The sequence below is a fragment of the Salmo salar genome, chromosome 09, assembly GCF_965601325.2.
Source record: "Salmo salar chromosome 09, fSalSal1, whole genome shotgun sequence".
Classification (NCBI taxonomy): Eukaryota; Metazoa; Chordata; class Actinopteri; order Salmoniformes; family Salmonidae; genus Salmo; species Salmo salar.
This window is the reverse complement of record NC_138299.1, coordinates 8,400,597-8,417,565: the sequence shown is the minus strand read 5'-3', so window position 1 is coordinate 8,417,565 and position 16,969 is coordinate 8,400,597. Positions and strand designations below refer to the sequence as shown.

At 41.9% G+C, this 16,969-nt stretch overlaps 1 protein-coding gene across 4 annotated transcripts in view; it reads right to left on the bottom strand.

Moving 5' to 3' along the window:
- Positions 1-16,969, bottom strand: part of rps6ka1 (ribosomal protein S6 kinase a, polypeptide 1) — a 195,044-nt gene that overhangs the window by 32,236 nt on the left and 145,839 nt on the right. For 2 of the 4 annotated variants that reach the window (XM_045723353.2, XM_014210103.3), the window contains 2 exons: positions 10,437-10,553; positions 4,713-4,794 (listed from right to left, as the gene is read on the bottom strand). In XM_045723353.2, the coding sequence (XP_045579309.1) occupies positions 4,713-4,794; positions 10,437-10,553 (199 nt within the window). Of the gene's footprint in view, positions 1-4,712; positions 4,795-10,436; positions 10,554-14,947; positions 15,443-16,458; positions 16,513-16,969 lie in introns of those variants that run through there. The other 2 variants (XM_014210104.3, XM_014210102.3) reach the window with 2 other exon arrangements.

Here is a 16,969-nt window from a genome sequence, read left to right as displayed (position 1 = left end):
ATCCAAATCAAATGTTAAGTCATGTGCCAAATACAACAGGTGCAGACCTTACAGTGAAATGCTTACATACAGAGCTCTTAACCAACAACGCAGTTGAGAAAAATAAGTGTTAAGAAAGTATTTACTAAAATAAACTTTAAGGAAGAAAAAATAAATACAAATAAAATAAAGCTGTCATCAAGGCAAAGGCTGGCTACTTTGAAGAATCTAAAAGATTAAATATATTTTGACTTGTCAAACACTTTTGGTCACTACATGATTCTGTGTGTGTTATTTCACAGTTTTGATGTCTTCACTATTAATCTACAATGTAGAAAATAGTAAAAATAAAGAAAAACCCTGGAATGAGTAGGTGTGTCCAAACTTTTGACTGGTACTGTACATTTCAAATGCTTACTTACATGCCCTTAACCTGTTGAGGTGTAGGGGGCAGTATTTTCACGGCCGGATGAAAAACGTACCCAAATTAAACTGGTTACTACTCTGGCCCAGAAACTAGAATATGCATATTATTAGTAGATTTGGATAGAAAACACTCTGAAGTTTCTAAAACTGTTTGAATGGTGTCTGAGTATAACAGAACTCATATGGCAGGCAAAAACCTGAGAAAAATCCAACCAGGAAGTGGAAAGTCTGAGAATTGTAGTTCTTTTGATTCTCTATCGAAACTACAGTGTCTGTGGGGTCACGTTGCACTTCCTAAGGCTTCCATTGGCTGTCAACAGCCTTCAGAAAGTTCTTTCAGCATTCTCCTGTCACTGGGCAGAATATAGGAGCTCAGTCACTGAGTGGACTGCCTGGAGACATAGGGATTGGATATGCGCGATCCCGCGAGTGCGCCGTTTTTTCTTTTTCTTCTTGAATGAATACGCTATTGTCCGGCTGGAATATTATCGCAATTTTACGTTAAAAATACCATAAAGATTGATTGTAAACAGCGTTTGACATGCTTCTAAATACGGTAATGGAACATTGACTTTTCGTCTCTGGTACCGTGCTCGCGCGCTATGCCTTTGGATAGTGCTCTGTACGCACAAACAAAACAGAGGTATTTGGACATAAATATGGATTATTTCGAACAAAAACAACATTTCTTGTGGAATTAGCAGTCCTGGGAGTGCATTCTGACGAAGATCAGCACAGGTAAGAGAATATTTATAATACTAATTCTGAGTTTAGGTGACCCCGAACTTGGCGGGTGTCTGTATAGCTTGCTGTGATGTCAAGCTATGTACTCAGAATATTGAAAAATGTGCTTTCTCCGTAAAGCTATTTTAAAATCTGACACAGCGGTTGCATCCAGGAGTAGTCTATCTATAATTCTTTAAATAATTGTTATATATTTTGTCAACGTTTATGATGAGTATTTTTGTAAATTGATGTGCACATTCCCCTGAAGTTTTGGTGGGAATACATTTTCTGAACATCACGCGCCAATGTAAAATGCTGTTTTTGGATATAAATATGAACTTTATCGAACAAAACATACATGTATTGTGTAACATAATGTCCTAGGAGTGTCTACTGATGAAGATCGTCAAAGGTTAGTGCTTCATTTAGCTGTGTTTTGGGTTTTTGTGACATGTCCTTGCTTGGAAAATGGCTGTGTGATTATTTTTGTCTATGCACTCTCTTTACATAATCTAATGTTTTGCTTTCGCTGTAAAGCCTTTTTGAAATCGGACAATGTGGTTACATCAAGGAGAAGTGCATCTTTAAAATGGTAGCGTCCCACGTTGCCCATAGAAGTTTGCCCTTAACCAACAAGGCAGTTAAGAAAAATAACAAAATAAATAAATAAATAGTAACAAATAATTCAAGAGCAGCAGTAAAATAACAATAGCGAGGCTATATACAGGGGGTACCGGTACAGAGTCAATGTGCAGACCTTACAAATAATGGGAATAAAAAAAATAAAAAAAAATGTTGACCCAATTTAAAAAAAATTGTTTTATTGTCATTCTGTCCTTCGCCCAGCAACTCCACTCCCACTTGTCTCCAATTCCACATCCCAACCCTCAGCTTCCCTCAGCCCTTATTTGAGCTGTTCTTGCTATAATATAGACTTGGTCTTTTACCAAATTGGGCAAAAGTATGACAAGTTAGTCGAGATAATTGAGGTAATGTGTACATGTAGGTAGTTATTAAAGTGACTATGCATAGATAATAACAGAGAGTAGCAGCAGCATAAAAGGGGGGGTAATGCAAATAGTCTGAGTAGCCATTAGATTAGATGTTCAGGAGTCTTATGGCTTGGCGGTAGATGATGTTTAGAAGGCTCTTGGACCTAGACTTGGCGCTCCGGTACCGCTTGCCGTGCGGAAGCAGAGAGAAGTCTATGACTAGTGTGGCTGGAGTCTGACAATTTTTAGGGCCTTCCTCTGACACCGCCTTGTATAGAGGTCCTGGATGGCAGGAAGCTTGGCCCCATTGATGTACTGGGCCGCACGCACTACCTTCTGTAGTGGCTTGCGGTCGGAGGCTGAGCAGTTGCCATACCAGGCAGTGATGCAACAGTCAGGATGCTCTCGATGATGGTGCAGCTGTAGAACCTTTTTGAGGATCTGAGGACCCATGCCAAATCGTTTCAGTCTCCTGAGGGGAAAAGGTTTTGTTGTGCCCTCTTCACGACTATCTTGGTGTGCTTGGACCATGTTCGTTTGTTGATGATGTGGACACCAAGGAACTTGAAGCTCTCAACCTCCTCCACTACAGCCCCGTCGATGAGAATGGGGGCGTGCTCGGTCCTCCTTTTCCTGTAGTCCACAACCATCTCCTTTGTCTTGATCACGTTGAGGGAGAGGTTGTTGTCCTTGCACCACACGGTCAGGTCTCTGACCTCCTCCCAATAGGCTGTCTCATCGCTGTCGGTGATCAGGCCTACCACTGTTGTGTCATCGGCAAACTTAATGATGGCGTTGGAGCAGTGGTGTAAAGTACTTAAGTAGTACTTTAAAGTATTTTTACTTAAGTCGTTTTTTGGGGTATTTGTACTTTACTTTTATATTTTTTACTACTTTTACTTCACTACATTCCTAAAGACAATTATGTACTTTTTACTCCAGACATTTTCCCTGACAACCAAAAGTACTAATTACAATTTGAATGCTTAGCAGTACAGGAAAAAGGTCAAATTCACACACTTATCAAGAGAACGTCCCGGGTCATCCCTACTGCCTCTGATCTGGTGGACTCACTAAACATAAATGCTTATTTTGTAAATTATGTCAGTGTTGGAGTGTGCCCATGGCTGTCAAAAAAAGTAATAAAAAAGGAAATTGTGCCATCTGTCTAACTAAGGTATCTTTACTTTTACTCAAGTATGACAATTGAGTACTTTTTCCACCTCTGTGTTGGAGTCGTGCAGTCATGAGTGAACAGGGATTACATGAGGGGACTGAGCACACACCCCTGAGGGGCCCCTGTGTTGAGGATCAGAGTGGCAGATGGGTTGTTACCCTCCCTTACCACCTGGGGGCGGCCCGTCAGGAAGTCCAGGATCCAGTTGCAGAGGGAGCTGTTTTAATCCCAGGGTCCTTAGCTCAGTGATGAGCTTTGAGGGCACTATGGTGGTGAACACAGCTGTATTCAATGAAAAGCATTCTCACATAGGTGTTCCTTTTGTCCAGGTGGGAAAGGGCAGTGTGGAGTGCAATAGAGATTGCGTCATCTGTGGATCTGTTGGGGCGGTATGCAAATTGGAGTGGGTCTAGGGTTTCTGGGATAATGGTGTTGATGTGAGCCAGGACCAGCCTTTCAATGCACTTCATGGCTACAGACATGAGTGCTACGGGTCGGTAGTCATTTAGGCAGGTTACCTTGGTGTTCTTGGGCACAAGGACTATGGTGGTCTGCTTGAAACATGGTATTACAGACTTGAGCGAATCACTGTTACTTCCTGCTTTAGTTTTTGCTTGTAAGCAGGAATCAGGAGAATAGAGTTATTGTCAGATTGGCCAAATGGATGGCGAGGGAGAGCTTTGTACGCGTCTCTGTGGGTGGATTAAAGGGTGTCTAGAGTTTTTTTTCCTCTGGTTGCACATGTAACATGCTGGTAGAAATTAGGTAAAATGGATTTAAGTTTCCCTGCATTAACGTCCGCGGCCACTAGGAGTGTCGCCTCCGAATGAGCAATTTTCTTGTTTGCTAATGGCCTTATACACCTCGTTGAGTGCGGTCTTAGTGCCAGTATCGGTTTGTGGTGGTAAATAGACAGCTCCGAAAACTTTCTTCTTAAATCCCACTTCTGACATCTACTTTGGGGCGGCAGGAAGCCTAGTGGTTAGATCATTGTGCCAGTAACCGAAAGGTTGCGGAATCGAATCCAAGAGTTGACAAGGTAAAAATCTGTCGTTCTGTCCACTGTTCCCCGGTAGGCCGTCATTGTAAATAATAATTTGATATCTCTGTCTCTTCTTCATGCGAATGACTGGGGTCTTATCCGGTGTCTGAAGTAAATCGTTTGCGTCCGACTCGTTAAAGAAAAAATCTTTGTCAATAGCACAATTGGTTAGGAGCCCATAAAACATCAGCCATCTCCGACGCCATTCTAACTGGAAGTCCTCACAAGGACAGTAAAATAAAAAGAACATTCGAACAGGTGGGGACATTTTACCGGTCCACACAAGGAAAACAGCAATTTTAGGGTTAGGTTTAGGGAAAACAGGATTTTTTTATGGGAATCAAGGATAGTAAAACAAACGTGTGTGTACCTTTGAGGGTGGCCTTTCTCAGGACCTTCATGGCGTACAGCTCGTTGTTGTCGGGAGGCGTTACCTTCCGCACCAAGAAAACCTGCAGGCAACACAAGACAACATCCAACTCTCAATCCCATAGAAAATGAAGAACTAGAATGGACATTCCAAATCAAGTCTGTGCTCTGTGATGGAGGGACCGGCAGCCATATTGAATGTATACATAGGTATTTCTATGGTCAATCCAGTGCATTAGGCTACAATCCTATGGGACTGACAAAGGGGAATGTTCATTGGTAGAACTACTCAATAAACAAAATACTTTGGTCTTTGATTTTCCATGGAGATTTTCTTGGAACTGCAAATGACATGCAAATACCATAAAATGCTAGACAATGTTCCATAAACTGCTAGGTAGACATCTATTATACTGAGCTAGTTAGTGAACAATATGGAAGTCAAACGTATCTATACATTTATTACATTCACAATCCATTTTGAAACGGCCAGACATCAAGAGCAATGAGCTCAACCAGATATTATGTTTTGCTATTTCTGATCTTGCAGTCTGATGGGAGAGTGGGAGATTAAATGGAACAAATACGAGTCTCCATGTTGAGTTGGTTTGTCTATATACAGTACCAGTCAAAAGTTTGGACACACCTACTCATTGAAGGGTTTTTATTTTGACTATTTTCTACATTGTAGAATAATAGTGAAGACATCAAAATTAAGAAATAACACATATGGAATCATGTAGTAACCAAAAAAGTGTTAAACAAATCAAAATATATTTTATATTTGAGATTCTTCAAAGTTGCCATCCTTTGCCTTGAAGACAGCTTTGCACACTCTTAGCATTCTCTCAACCAGCTTCATGAGGTAGACACCTGCAATACATTTCAATTAACAGGTGTGCCTTATTAACTTCTCTAGGGTAGGGGGCAGTATTTTGACGTCCGGATGAAAGGCGTGCCCGTAGTAAACTGCCTGCTACTCAGGCTCAGAAGGTAGTATATGCATATTATTAGTAGATTTGGATAGAAAACTCTGAAGTTTCTACAACTGTTTGAATGATGTCTGAGTATAACAAAACTCATATGGCAGGCAAAAACCTGAGAAAAATCCAACCAGGAAGTGTGGAAATCTGAGGTTTGTAGTTTTTCAAGTGATTTAGGGTGATTTAGTGACTTAGGGTTCATTTTGCACTTCCTAAGGCTTCCACTAGATGTCAACAGTCTTTAGAACCTTGTTTCATGCTTCTACTGTTACTGGGGAGAGAATAAGAGCTGTCTCAACCAGTGGACTGCCTGAGACCAATGAGTTGTTTACTGCGCAGTCAGGCAGGCGCGCTGTTCTTCTTTTTCCTCTGTAATGAATACGCTATTGTCCGGTTGGAATATTATCGAATATTTATGATAAAAAGACCCTAAGGATTGATTGTAAACTTCGTTTGACATGTTTCTACGAATGGTAATGGAACTTTTTGACTTTTCGTCTCGGGTTTTGCTCTCGCGCATTATGCCTTTGGAATAGTGATCTGAACACGAAGAAAACGGAGGTATTTGGACATAAATATGGAGTTTATCGAACAAAACTACATTTCTTGTGGGAGTCCTGGGAGTGCATTCCGACAAAAATCAGCAAAGGTAAGTGAAGATTTATAATACTATTTCTGAGTTTTGTTGACTCCAGAACTTGGCGGGTAACTGTATAGCTTGCTTTGATGGCTGAGCTCTGTACTCAGAATATTGAACAATGTGCTTTCGCCGTAAAGCCATTTTGAAATCTGACACGGCGGTTGCATTAAGGAGAAGTGTATCTATAATTCTTTCAATAACTGTTGTACATTTTATCAATGTTTATGATGAGTATTTTTGTAAATTGATGTGCTCATTCACCGGAAGTTTGAGGCAAAACATTTTCTGAACATCACGCGCCAATGTAAAATGTTTTTTTTTTTATATAAATATGAACTTTATCGAACAAAACATACATGTATTGTGTAACATTGAGTCCTGGGAGTGTCATCTGATGAAGATCGTCAAAGGTAAGTGATTCATTTTAGCTGTATTTCTGGTTTTTGTGACGCCTCTCCTTGCTTGGAAAATGGCTGTGTGGTTTTTCTTGTCTCAGCGCTGTCCTAACATAATCTAATGTTATGCTTTCGCCGTAAAGCCTTTTTGAAATCGGACAATGTGGTTGGATTGACGAGAAGTGCATCTTAAAAATGGGATATAATAGTTGTATGTTTGAGAAATGTGAATGAGATTTTTGTTGTTTTGAATTTTCCGCCCTGCTATTCACTGGCTGTTGAATAGTGTGTCCCGCGGGTGGGACGCTAGCGTCCCACATACCCCAGAGAGGTTAAAAGTTAATTTGAGCCAATCAGTTGTGTTGTGAAAAGGTAGGGGTGGTATACAGAAGATGGCCCTATTTGGTAAAAGACCAAGTCCATATTATGGCAAGAACAGCTCAAATAAGCAAAGAGAAACGACAGTCCATCGTTACTTTAAGACATGAAGGTCAGTCAATGAGGGAAATGTCAAGAACTTTGAACGTTTCTTCAAGTGCAGTCGCAAAAACCATCAAGCGCTATGATGAAACTGGCTCCCATGAGGACTGCCACAGGAAAGGAAGACCTAGTTACCTCTGCTGCACAGGATAAGTTGATTAGAGTTACCAGACGCAGAAATTTCAGCCCAAATAAATGCTACAGAGTTCAAGTAACAGACACATCAACATTAACCCTTTCACGCGTGAGTTCCAAATATCTCTAACGGTCGCCCCAGCGTGAGTTTTTTTATGCACGTGATGTTCGAACGTTCTCTCCATTCCAGAATGTGATTGTTACATAAACAACAACACTGAATGGCTCAGAGTGGGAGTGAGAGGTTACCGTGATTGACTGCCTAAACGCGCAATTTGTATCAATAAATCACTATCAGAAAATGTTTTGTGTGGTATTATTGATATATTTACTATTTTATTGACGTTTTTCAATTACCCGTGATAAATCATGCGTTCCGATTTTTGCATAAATTGTAAAGGGCGCATAGTATGTGTGTAAAATAATGTTTTGAAGGTTGTACTGATTATGATGAGCTAAGCTAATTCCAGCTTTGTGTATGGAGCCATGTTTGTTGACATACAATGCATTCTGGGTTTCACTTGATCGTCTGTCGGACCAAAGATGCTATAACAAAATAAGGTGAGTAAGGGTTCACTCATTTTTTGAGAACTTCAGGAAGTGAATGTGGGATGTGAATGATGGTAGACCACACCCCTTCAACAACTCATCTTGTCTTCTCTTATCAACTTCGGTTTCTGTGAGGTAAAAAAGCATGGCTGCGCGCTGAAACTAATCGTCGGATTACTTTCGATTTCTAGAAAGTGTTTTACTCAATTATTTTGATCAACGGTGAGCTCACCCGTGATGTGATTAATTGTACATAGTAATTGCTATTAGCTAATTCATAGTGTAGTTTATGTCAGCCGAGAGTTACAAAATATGACCGCTTGTGTTGCGTCAATCTTTCCTCAGCGCTAGGACAAATGTAGCCTACATTTTTCCGGTTAGGATGATTGTGTTATGCTATAGATACTTCTGTGAATATCTGAACATTGCATCCAAAAATAAACTGCTCACATTCTGGACATAACTTTGTAAGGACTGTGTTTGTGTAAATAGTTTCTGAAAAAAGTGTGGCCAGCTGAAATGTTGATTGTTGCGTCATTCGAAACTGGCCGTTCTAAATGAGTGTTCTAATCACACGGGGTGTGATCGTACGCTTCAGGGACCACTGTAGAACGATCACACCCCGTGTGATGGTACGTGTGAAAGGGTTAACTGTTCAGAGGAGACTGCGTGAATCAGGCCTCCATGGTCGAATGGCTGCAAAAAAACACTAAAGGACACCAATAAGAAGAAGAAACTTGCCTGGGCCAAGAAACACGAGTAATGGACATTAGACCGGTGGAAATCTGTCCTTTGGTCTGATAAGTCCAAATTCGAGATTTTTGGTTCCAACCGCCATGTCTTTGTATGACACAGAGTAGGTGAACGGATGATCTTCTCATGTGTGGTTCCCACCGTGAAGCATGGAGGTGCTGTGATGGTGCTTTGCTGGTGACACTGTCTGTGATTTATTTAGAATTCAAGGCACACTTAACCAGCATGGCTACCACAGCATTCTGCAGCGATGCGCCATCCCATCTGGTGTGCGATTAGTGGGACTATCATTTGTTTTTCAACAGGACAATGAACCAACACACCTCCAGGCTGTGTAAGGGCAATTTGACCAAGAAGGAAAGTGATGAGTGCTGCATCAGATGACCTGGCTTCCACAATCACCCAACCTCAACCCAATGTATTTATTTTACCTTTATTTAACTAGGCAAGTCAGTTAAGAACAAATTCTTATTTTCAATGACAGCCTAGGAACAATGGGTTAACTGCCTCGTTCAGGGGCAGAACAACAGACTTTTACCTTGTCAGCTAGGGGGATTCGACCTTCCAGTTACATGTCCAACGCTCTAACCACTAGGCTACCTGCCGCCCCAATTGAGATGGTTTAGGATGAGTTGGACTGCAGAGTGAAGGAAAAGCAGCCAACATGTGCTCAGCTTATGTGGGAACTCCTTCAAGACTGTTGGAAAAGCATTCCAGGTGAAGTTGGTTGAGAGAAGGCCAAGAGTGTGCAAAGCTGTGATCAAGGCAAAGGGTGGGTACTTTGAAGAATACAAAATACACTTTTTTGGTTACTACATGATTCCATATGTGTTATTTCATAGTTTTGATGTCTTCACTATTATTCTATAATGTAGAAAATAGTAAAAATAAAGAAACCCTTGAATGAGTAGGTGTCCAAACTTTTGACTGGTCCTGTACATACTAACTGAACTAATTACAATGGACATTGAATGGATTTGTCAATAATGTGTTTAACGTGGTCTAAATAAAGTTAATCTAGACCACCTCCTGTGCCACAATGCTAGAGGAGTGGGTGAAGCAGTGAGCTGAATGACAGGTGTGTGTGTCTGTGTCTAACAGTGTTGCTTCCATCCCTCTTCTTGCCCCAACCTGGGCTCAAACCAAAGACTCGCTGAACACATCGTCTACTGACACACAAGAAGCATCGTTACCCATCGCACCACAAAAACTCTGCAAGGGAAACAACCATTTCAAGGTCTCAGAGTGAGTGACGTCACCGATTGAACCCCACTAGCACGCACCGCTAACTAGCTAGTCATTTTTCACATCGGTTACATGTTTGTGTGTCTCAGGCTAATACAGGTGTGGATTACTAACATAGTGGCACCAGAGCACGCCGGAACAATCTCAAACCATACCAATGACCATACAAATGTAAATGGTTTCTTGCATCTTCTGGCTTTAACCGCTTAATTATGGTGCATACGCTTTTTTGATCTGTCCACAAACACAATAAGAAGCAATACTTTGGGGGATTGAACACTACATTTTGGAAACCGTTTCAAATGTTTCCTAGGAAACAGTTTTTTTTTTGCATGCTTATTTAGAGGCAAATGATTAAGTATTTTGACTGTAGTGATTAGCTTTCAACGGTCAAGTGCTGTCATCAGCAACATGAGTTGTTCCCCTAAAAAGATGGGCGTTCAAAACATATACATGTCTATAGCAATGTGAACCACGTCTCACATCTTTCATGAGGGTGTATTTGAACAAAGGCAATGTGCTACCTTAGAGGGGTGACGTCTTACCTTGCCGAAAGAGCCCTGGCCCAGCACTTTGAGCAGCTCAAACTGGCGAGCGTCGGCCTTCTCCGAACCTTCCTTGACCACGTGGGTGATGTTAATCTCCTTGATGATGTCATCCTCCTAGAGAGAGATTGAGGGGGAGAATGTCCATTATCCAGGAGACACCACATTATCCATGATACCGCAGCATAGTAGGCGGAGGAAACCTTTCCAAGCTTGATTATAATCTACACAATGCGAAAACATTTAAACCCGTCTGCTCATCAGACTGATCTTAACCATGATACAACACACACGTGTTTTCAAGTGACTGTGTATTTTGAGGTTGAATACACCGATTTGAACTTCAGCCGCCTGTCCTTTAGTACAAATCGGTCTCTCTTGGATCTCTCCAAATGGATCAGTGAGGAAACTGACAGACGTTTTAGCACATGAAGATGGAGAATATTTCAGAATGGGAAAGGAGGCCACTAGAAAGTTGCTGGGAGGTTACTCTTTTCTCACACAAGGGTGTGTCCTGATCAAAGTGTGTGTACATTCGAGCAACGATTCAGAGAAGCCAACCGAAAAGAGGAAGAGGGTAGAAAACAATAGGTGTAGCCAAGAGAGTATAGAAAGCGAGAGAGCTAGTTGAGAGAAAGGAAATGGCTTGGTGCAACAGTGCTATCCAATGCTAGTGTTTCCTTCGAAGGACACAGAGCAGTAATACACACAGGGTTTATCCTAAAGACGAGTTCAACATTCTCAACGACTGAAGAAAACATCTGGGCACAGACCGATAGAGAGAGGAAACAAGAGAGTAGAAAGAAAACCCTGTGAAAGTTAACCACGGGAAGTTCACAACCCTGATGTACGTTTGTGTTGTGAGTCTCACTGGAAACAAACTGCCTAGCACCATTTACTGTCAATGATATTGAGAATGGTAACCATAGCCACAGCTTGAAATAATTATATTTTCACACCAGCGTTGTAGCAAAGAGGCTGCTTTTGAGGTTAGGCCTACTTTACCTTAGCCAAAACATCTTCAATAGCTGTATCATACTGCAATTACAACGGAACATTCACACAATAGGCTTGGGCGATATATATTTTATACTGTACACTGGATTATTAGAAATATCGACGGAGGCGTTGTGCTACGCCAGTGCTTATAACTATAAGAAATCTAAGATATGTCAAACTAATTAGAGCCAGCATTTTGTTTGCTAACTTGCTAGCTAAGTGGATAGAAGTCAAGATCAAGCATCTTGGTTACAGCAGAGACTTTTTTTTTTTATTAGTGCCCCTTGTGTGCACTTCCGCTAATACCATATACCCCAGTATGGTACAGAAACGGTATGAAAATCTGGATACCGCCCAACCCTAGTACTCACAGACCAACTTTTGTTATGTTGAACTGCATCTGCAGTCTGTGTCCCTGAGCAAATACATTGCCTTCATACAGTACTTTATACCACGTTTGCTTAGAGTTAGACATTACTCAAGAATAATAACCAACCCCAGGCCCCTTATGGGACCGTATGCAGAATTAAAGCATGGTAGAGTAGTAACCATGTGAAGTGAACCAACCAAGACCACCTTGAGTGGACAAAGTCCTACTACTGAGGGTGAAACTAACACTAGACACTAACACTCAGTGGTGTAAAGTACTTAAGTAAAAATACTTAAGTTGTTTTTTGGGGTATCTGTACTTTACTATTTATATGTTTGACTACTTTTACTTCACTACATTCCTAAATACAATTCTGTACTTTTTACTCCATACATGTTCCCTGACACCCAAAAGTACTCGTTAAATTTTGAATGCTTAGCAGGAAAGGAACATTTTCTAATTCACACATTCATCAAGAAAACATCCCTGGTCATCCCCACTGCCTCTGATCTGGTGGACTCACTAAACACATGCTTTGTTTGTAAATTATGTCTGTGTTGGCGCATGCCCCTGGCTATCCATAAATAAAAAAAATAAAATGGTACCACCTGGTTTGCTTTATATAAGGAATTTGAAGAGATGTATACTTTTACTTACTTTTGATACTTAAGTATATATTTTAGCAATTACATTTACTTTTGATACTTAAGTATATTTAAAACCAAATACTTTTAGACTTTAACTCAAGTAGTATTTTACTGGGTGACACACTTTTACTTGAGTAATTTTCTGTTAAGGTATCTTTACCTCAAGTATGACAATTGGTTACATTTTTCCACCACTGCTAACACTTCTGACCAAACACTTCTACCACACTGCTAAACCACTTAAACTGACAACAATAACACCAATTTTTTTATGTAACCTTTATTTAAACGAGGCAAGTTAGTTAAGAACAAATACGTATTTACAATGATGGCTTACACCCCCTGCCAAACCCTCCCCTAACCCGGACAACGCTGGGCCAATTGTGCGCCGCCAAATGGGACTCCCGATCACTGCCGGTTGTGACACAGCCTGGGAACGAACCAGGGTCTATGGTGACACCTCTAGCACTGCAATAGACTGCTGTGCCACTCGGGAGGCCTAACTTGTGACAAGTTAATCTTTTTAAAGTAAAAACCTTCACGAACCCACTGTATATAACGTCTCATAACGCTAGCATGGTTTATTGCAATAAATATAAAATAATGTACCTTAGTAACAAATCACAAAGAACCATACGTTAATATTTTTCCATTTTCCTACTATCAATATTTATCTTTGTTTAGGTTACAAATAACTACACATGCTGTGAAGCAGTTAGCATGGTTTACACCTGTGAAGGTAATAATGATAAACACCCGCAATTAACATTTAAAAGTGAGATTTTCACTGGGCAGTTACTTTAAAGGTAATTTCCTGCAATTCTACACATTTCGTCATAAACTCAGCAAAAAAAGAAACGTCCCTTTTTCAGGACCCTGTCTTTCAAAGAATTCGTAAAATTCCAAATAACTTCACCAAAAGAAAGATGCCCAGGGTCCCTGCTCATCTGCGTGAACGTGCCTTAGGCATGCTGCAAGGAGGCATGAGGACTGCAGATGTGGCCAGGGCAATAAATGGCAATGTCCGTACTGTGAGACGCCTAAGACAGAAGCTACAGGGAGACAGGACGGAAAGCTGATCGTCCTCGCAGTGGCAGACCACGTGTAACACCTGTACAGGATCGGTACATCCAAACATCACACCTGCGGGACAGGTACAGGATGGCAACAACAACTCAGAGTTACACCAAGAACGCACAATCCCTCCATCAGTGCTCAGACTGTCCGCAATAGGCTGAGAGAGGCTGGACTGAGGGCTTGTAGGCCTGTTGTAAGGCAGGTCCTCACCAGACATCACCGGCAACAACGTCGCCTATGGGCACAAACCCACCGTCGCTGGACCAGACAGGACTGGCAAGAAGTGCTCTTCACTGACGAATCGCGGTTTTGTCTCACCAGGGGTGATGGTCGGATTGACGTTTATCGACGAAGGAATGAGCGTTACACCGAGGCCTGTACTCTGGAGCGTGATCGATTTGGAGGTGGAGGGTTCGTCATGGTCAGGGGCGGTGTGTCACAGCATCATCAGACTGAGCTTGTTGTCATTGGAGGCAATTTCAACGCTGTGCGTTACAGGGAAGACATCCTCCTCCCTCATGTGGTACCCTTCCTGCAGGCTCATCCTGACATGAACCTCCAGCATGACCACCAGACATACTGCTTGTTCTGTGAGTGATTTCCTGCAAGACAGGAATGTCAGTGTTCTGCCATGGCCAGCGAAGAGCCCGGATCTCAATCCCATTGAGCACGTCTGGGACCTGTTGGATCGGAGGGTGAGGGCTAGGGCAAATCCCCCCAGAAATGTCCAGGAATTTGCAGGCGCCTTGGTAGAAGAGTGGGGTAACATCTCACAGCAAGAACTGTCAAATCTGGTGCAGTCCATGAGGAGGAGATGTACTGCAGTACTTAATGCAGCTGGTGGCCACACCAGATACTGACTGTTACTTTTGATTTTGTCCCCCCCTTTGTTTACATTTTAGTCATTTAGCAGACGCTCTTATTCAGAGTGACTTACAGTAGTGAATGCATACATTTGATACATTTTTTTCCGTACTGGTCTTTGTTCAGGGACACATTATTCCATTTCTGTTAGTCACATGTTTGTGGAATTTGTTCAGTTTGTCTCAGTTGTTCAATCTTGTTATGTTCATACAAATATTTACACATGTTAAGTTTGCTGAAAATAAATGCAGTTGACAGTGAGAAGACATGTATTTTTATGCTGAGTAGCTCCATTAACTTTTCTACATACTTTGTTTGTCATTCACCATCCCATAAATTATTTTGAAAAAACAAGCAGTACCCCGCCGCTGCTAAATGAATATAGGAGAAACACTGACAACACATCCTGACTAACGGACATCTCCTGCCCCATAGTCCACACACAATCATATGACAATAAGCGAAGATCTAATTCTGTATTCTGAAGCCTTCATCTTAAGTCGAAAATTCACTTAATTGCATGACCATTCTCCCCAGTGTGAAGACCACATTACCTTCCACTGGGTCCTGTTGATACTGTCTGCATGGGAGGCGTCTGTCTCATTGCCTGTCTCTTTCTCTGTAGAGGTGCCATGGCCAATCTGTGTCTGTGGTGCGCTGATGCTGGTCAAAGCCTTGTTATGGTGCTTCTTGAAGAGGTAGAGGGTCAGCAAGCGGCTCACTTTAAACTTCCTCCTGTCCTTTTCCATCTCAACATCGCCTTGCCAGCCTAGACCCCATCCCAGTCCTAACCCCCCTACCTCCGGACAGAGTCCCCACTCTCATACCAGACTGGTAGACTGCATGGTAAGATGGGGTGAAAGTTGTACTCTCTGTATGTAAGCAAACTCTGTTAGTTCTGTGTGTCCTGTCCTCTGAAAGCAGAGAGCTCTGGCTACTGCTGAACACAGAGAGAGAGAGAGAGAGAGAGAGCGAGAGGCAGGAAGGAACAAAGAGTCTGCTCTGAGACCTGTATGCAGAACCCACACAACTAGTGTGTGAATGAGAGAGAGATAGAGAGAGACAGTTCATCCTCAGCCCTCCTCTCTGAAGTCGATGTCACAGATGATAAATCTCCTCCTTCCTGCTGGAACTGACAGGTCAGCGGCCCCTCCCGTCCCATCATGCGCCGCTCTGCCCCGTTTCCCTTTGGCTATGGTCACAGAGCGGGCAGAGTGACGAGGTGTTGCCTCCCTAACTGCCAACACCATGACCCAGACAGCAAGAGAGACAGGGGAAAAAGAGTGAGAGCAAGAGAGCACGAGAGAGAGATCGAGAGAGAGAGAGAGAGGAGACCGGGACACTTTTACAGCCTGATGACAGGCATCGCTTACAGCCTCTTTCCTGCCATCCTCGTCTCTACCCCTGTCTTTGTGTGAGAAGAGGGCCTTCCACATCCCTACAAACACAGTCACTGTGTGTCTATATGAGTCAATACACACTTCCTCTTAGCTTCACAGAACACTATTTCACTCAAAGTCTCCATCTACTTGCTAAGTCACTTTCTTTTGCAGGCTCCTAAGATTGCATATTAGATACTATAGAGCTCTATTGCTCTACTATAACCAGATCAAGACATCTTGTATAGTGTATCACTGCTACTGTAATGCAGATCAACTGTCTTCATACAGTAATAACACAGAGCCTAGTCCTGGACTAAGAGACACTTTAAATGGAGAGTCAATGAAGCTTGAGGAATCCCTTTAAAGCTATGTGACGATAGCCTTAGAAAATCCACAGGGATTTTAAACTGATGTCGAAGAGTGCATTTTTAGAGCCAAGATGTGAGCAAGGTGCCAATACTTCTAAAGAAATACATTCTCTTCTCAGACAGCCACACCTAGGTGGATGGACTATAGAGCGAAATGCAATAGCTCTCCAGTCATTTGAGTCAGACAGACAGTAATTTAGTCGCTGCATATGCTAGCATTGTTGACAGTATTGATTTAGCCCAGCAAAGCAATAGAGGAACAGAGTGTATTGCCTTGGCAGTAAGCTAAAGCCAATGAATGAGGAATAATCTTACCTTGGCATTAATATTGGCAAAGTCCTTCTCTACCCAGGTAATATGGGACCGGTCCTGATTGGAAGGTGTCACAGGGAAAAGGATTTCAGTTTTGTATGTCACAGAGTCTTGCATCGGGTCAAATATCCGTGGTTCCGCACAGTTGACCCGCAAAGAAATCAGCTGGCGAGTGGAACGGTTCATTATTATGTTAATTCAGGCTTTCGTTCATTTAGACCAAACGCAGGCCATATCAATTTTAAACTGGTGGCTGGTAAAAGTTTGAGTAGAGCCTACTAAATAAATACATTTTTGCAGACAATATGCGATTCTTGGAATAGTTTAATTGAAAAGTTTCAAGTAAACTATTTGATTATCTAAACAATATTGAATGTAAAGGTCTTGTTTTATTACGTCGGCTATAAGCTTTCAATGTGCCGCATTTCATTGTGTTAATAAGATAGGCCTTTCACTCTTAATTCATGGAACGGTTTCCTTTTATCCAAATGTTGAAAAGACATGCAGACAAATT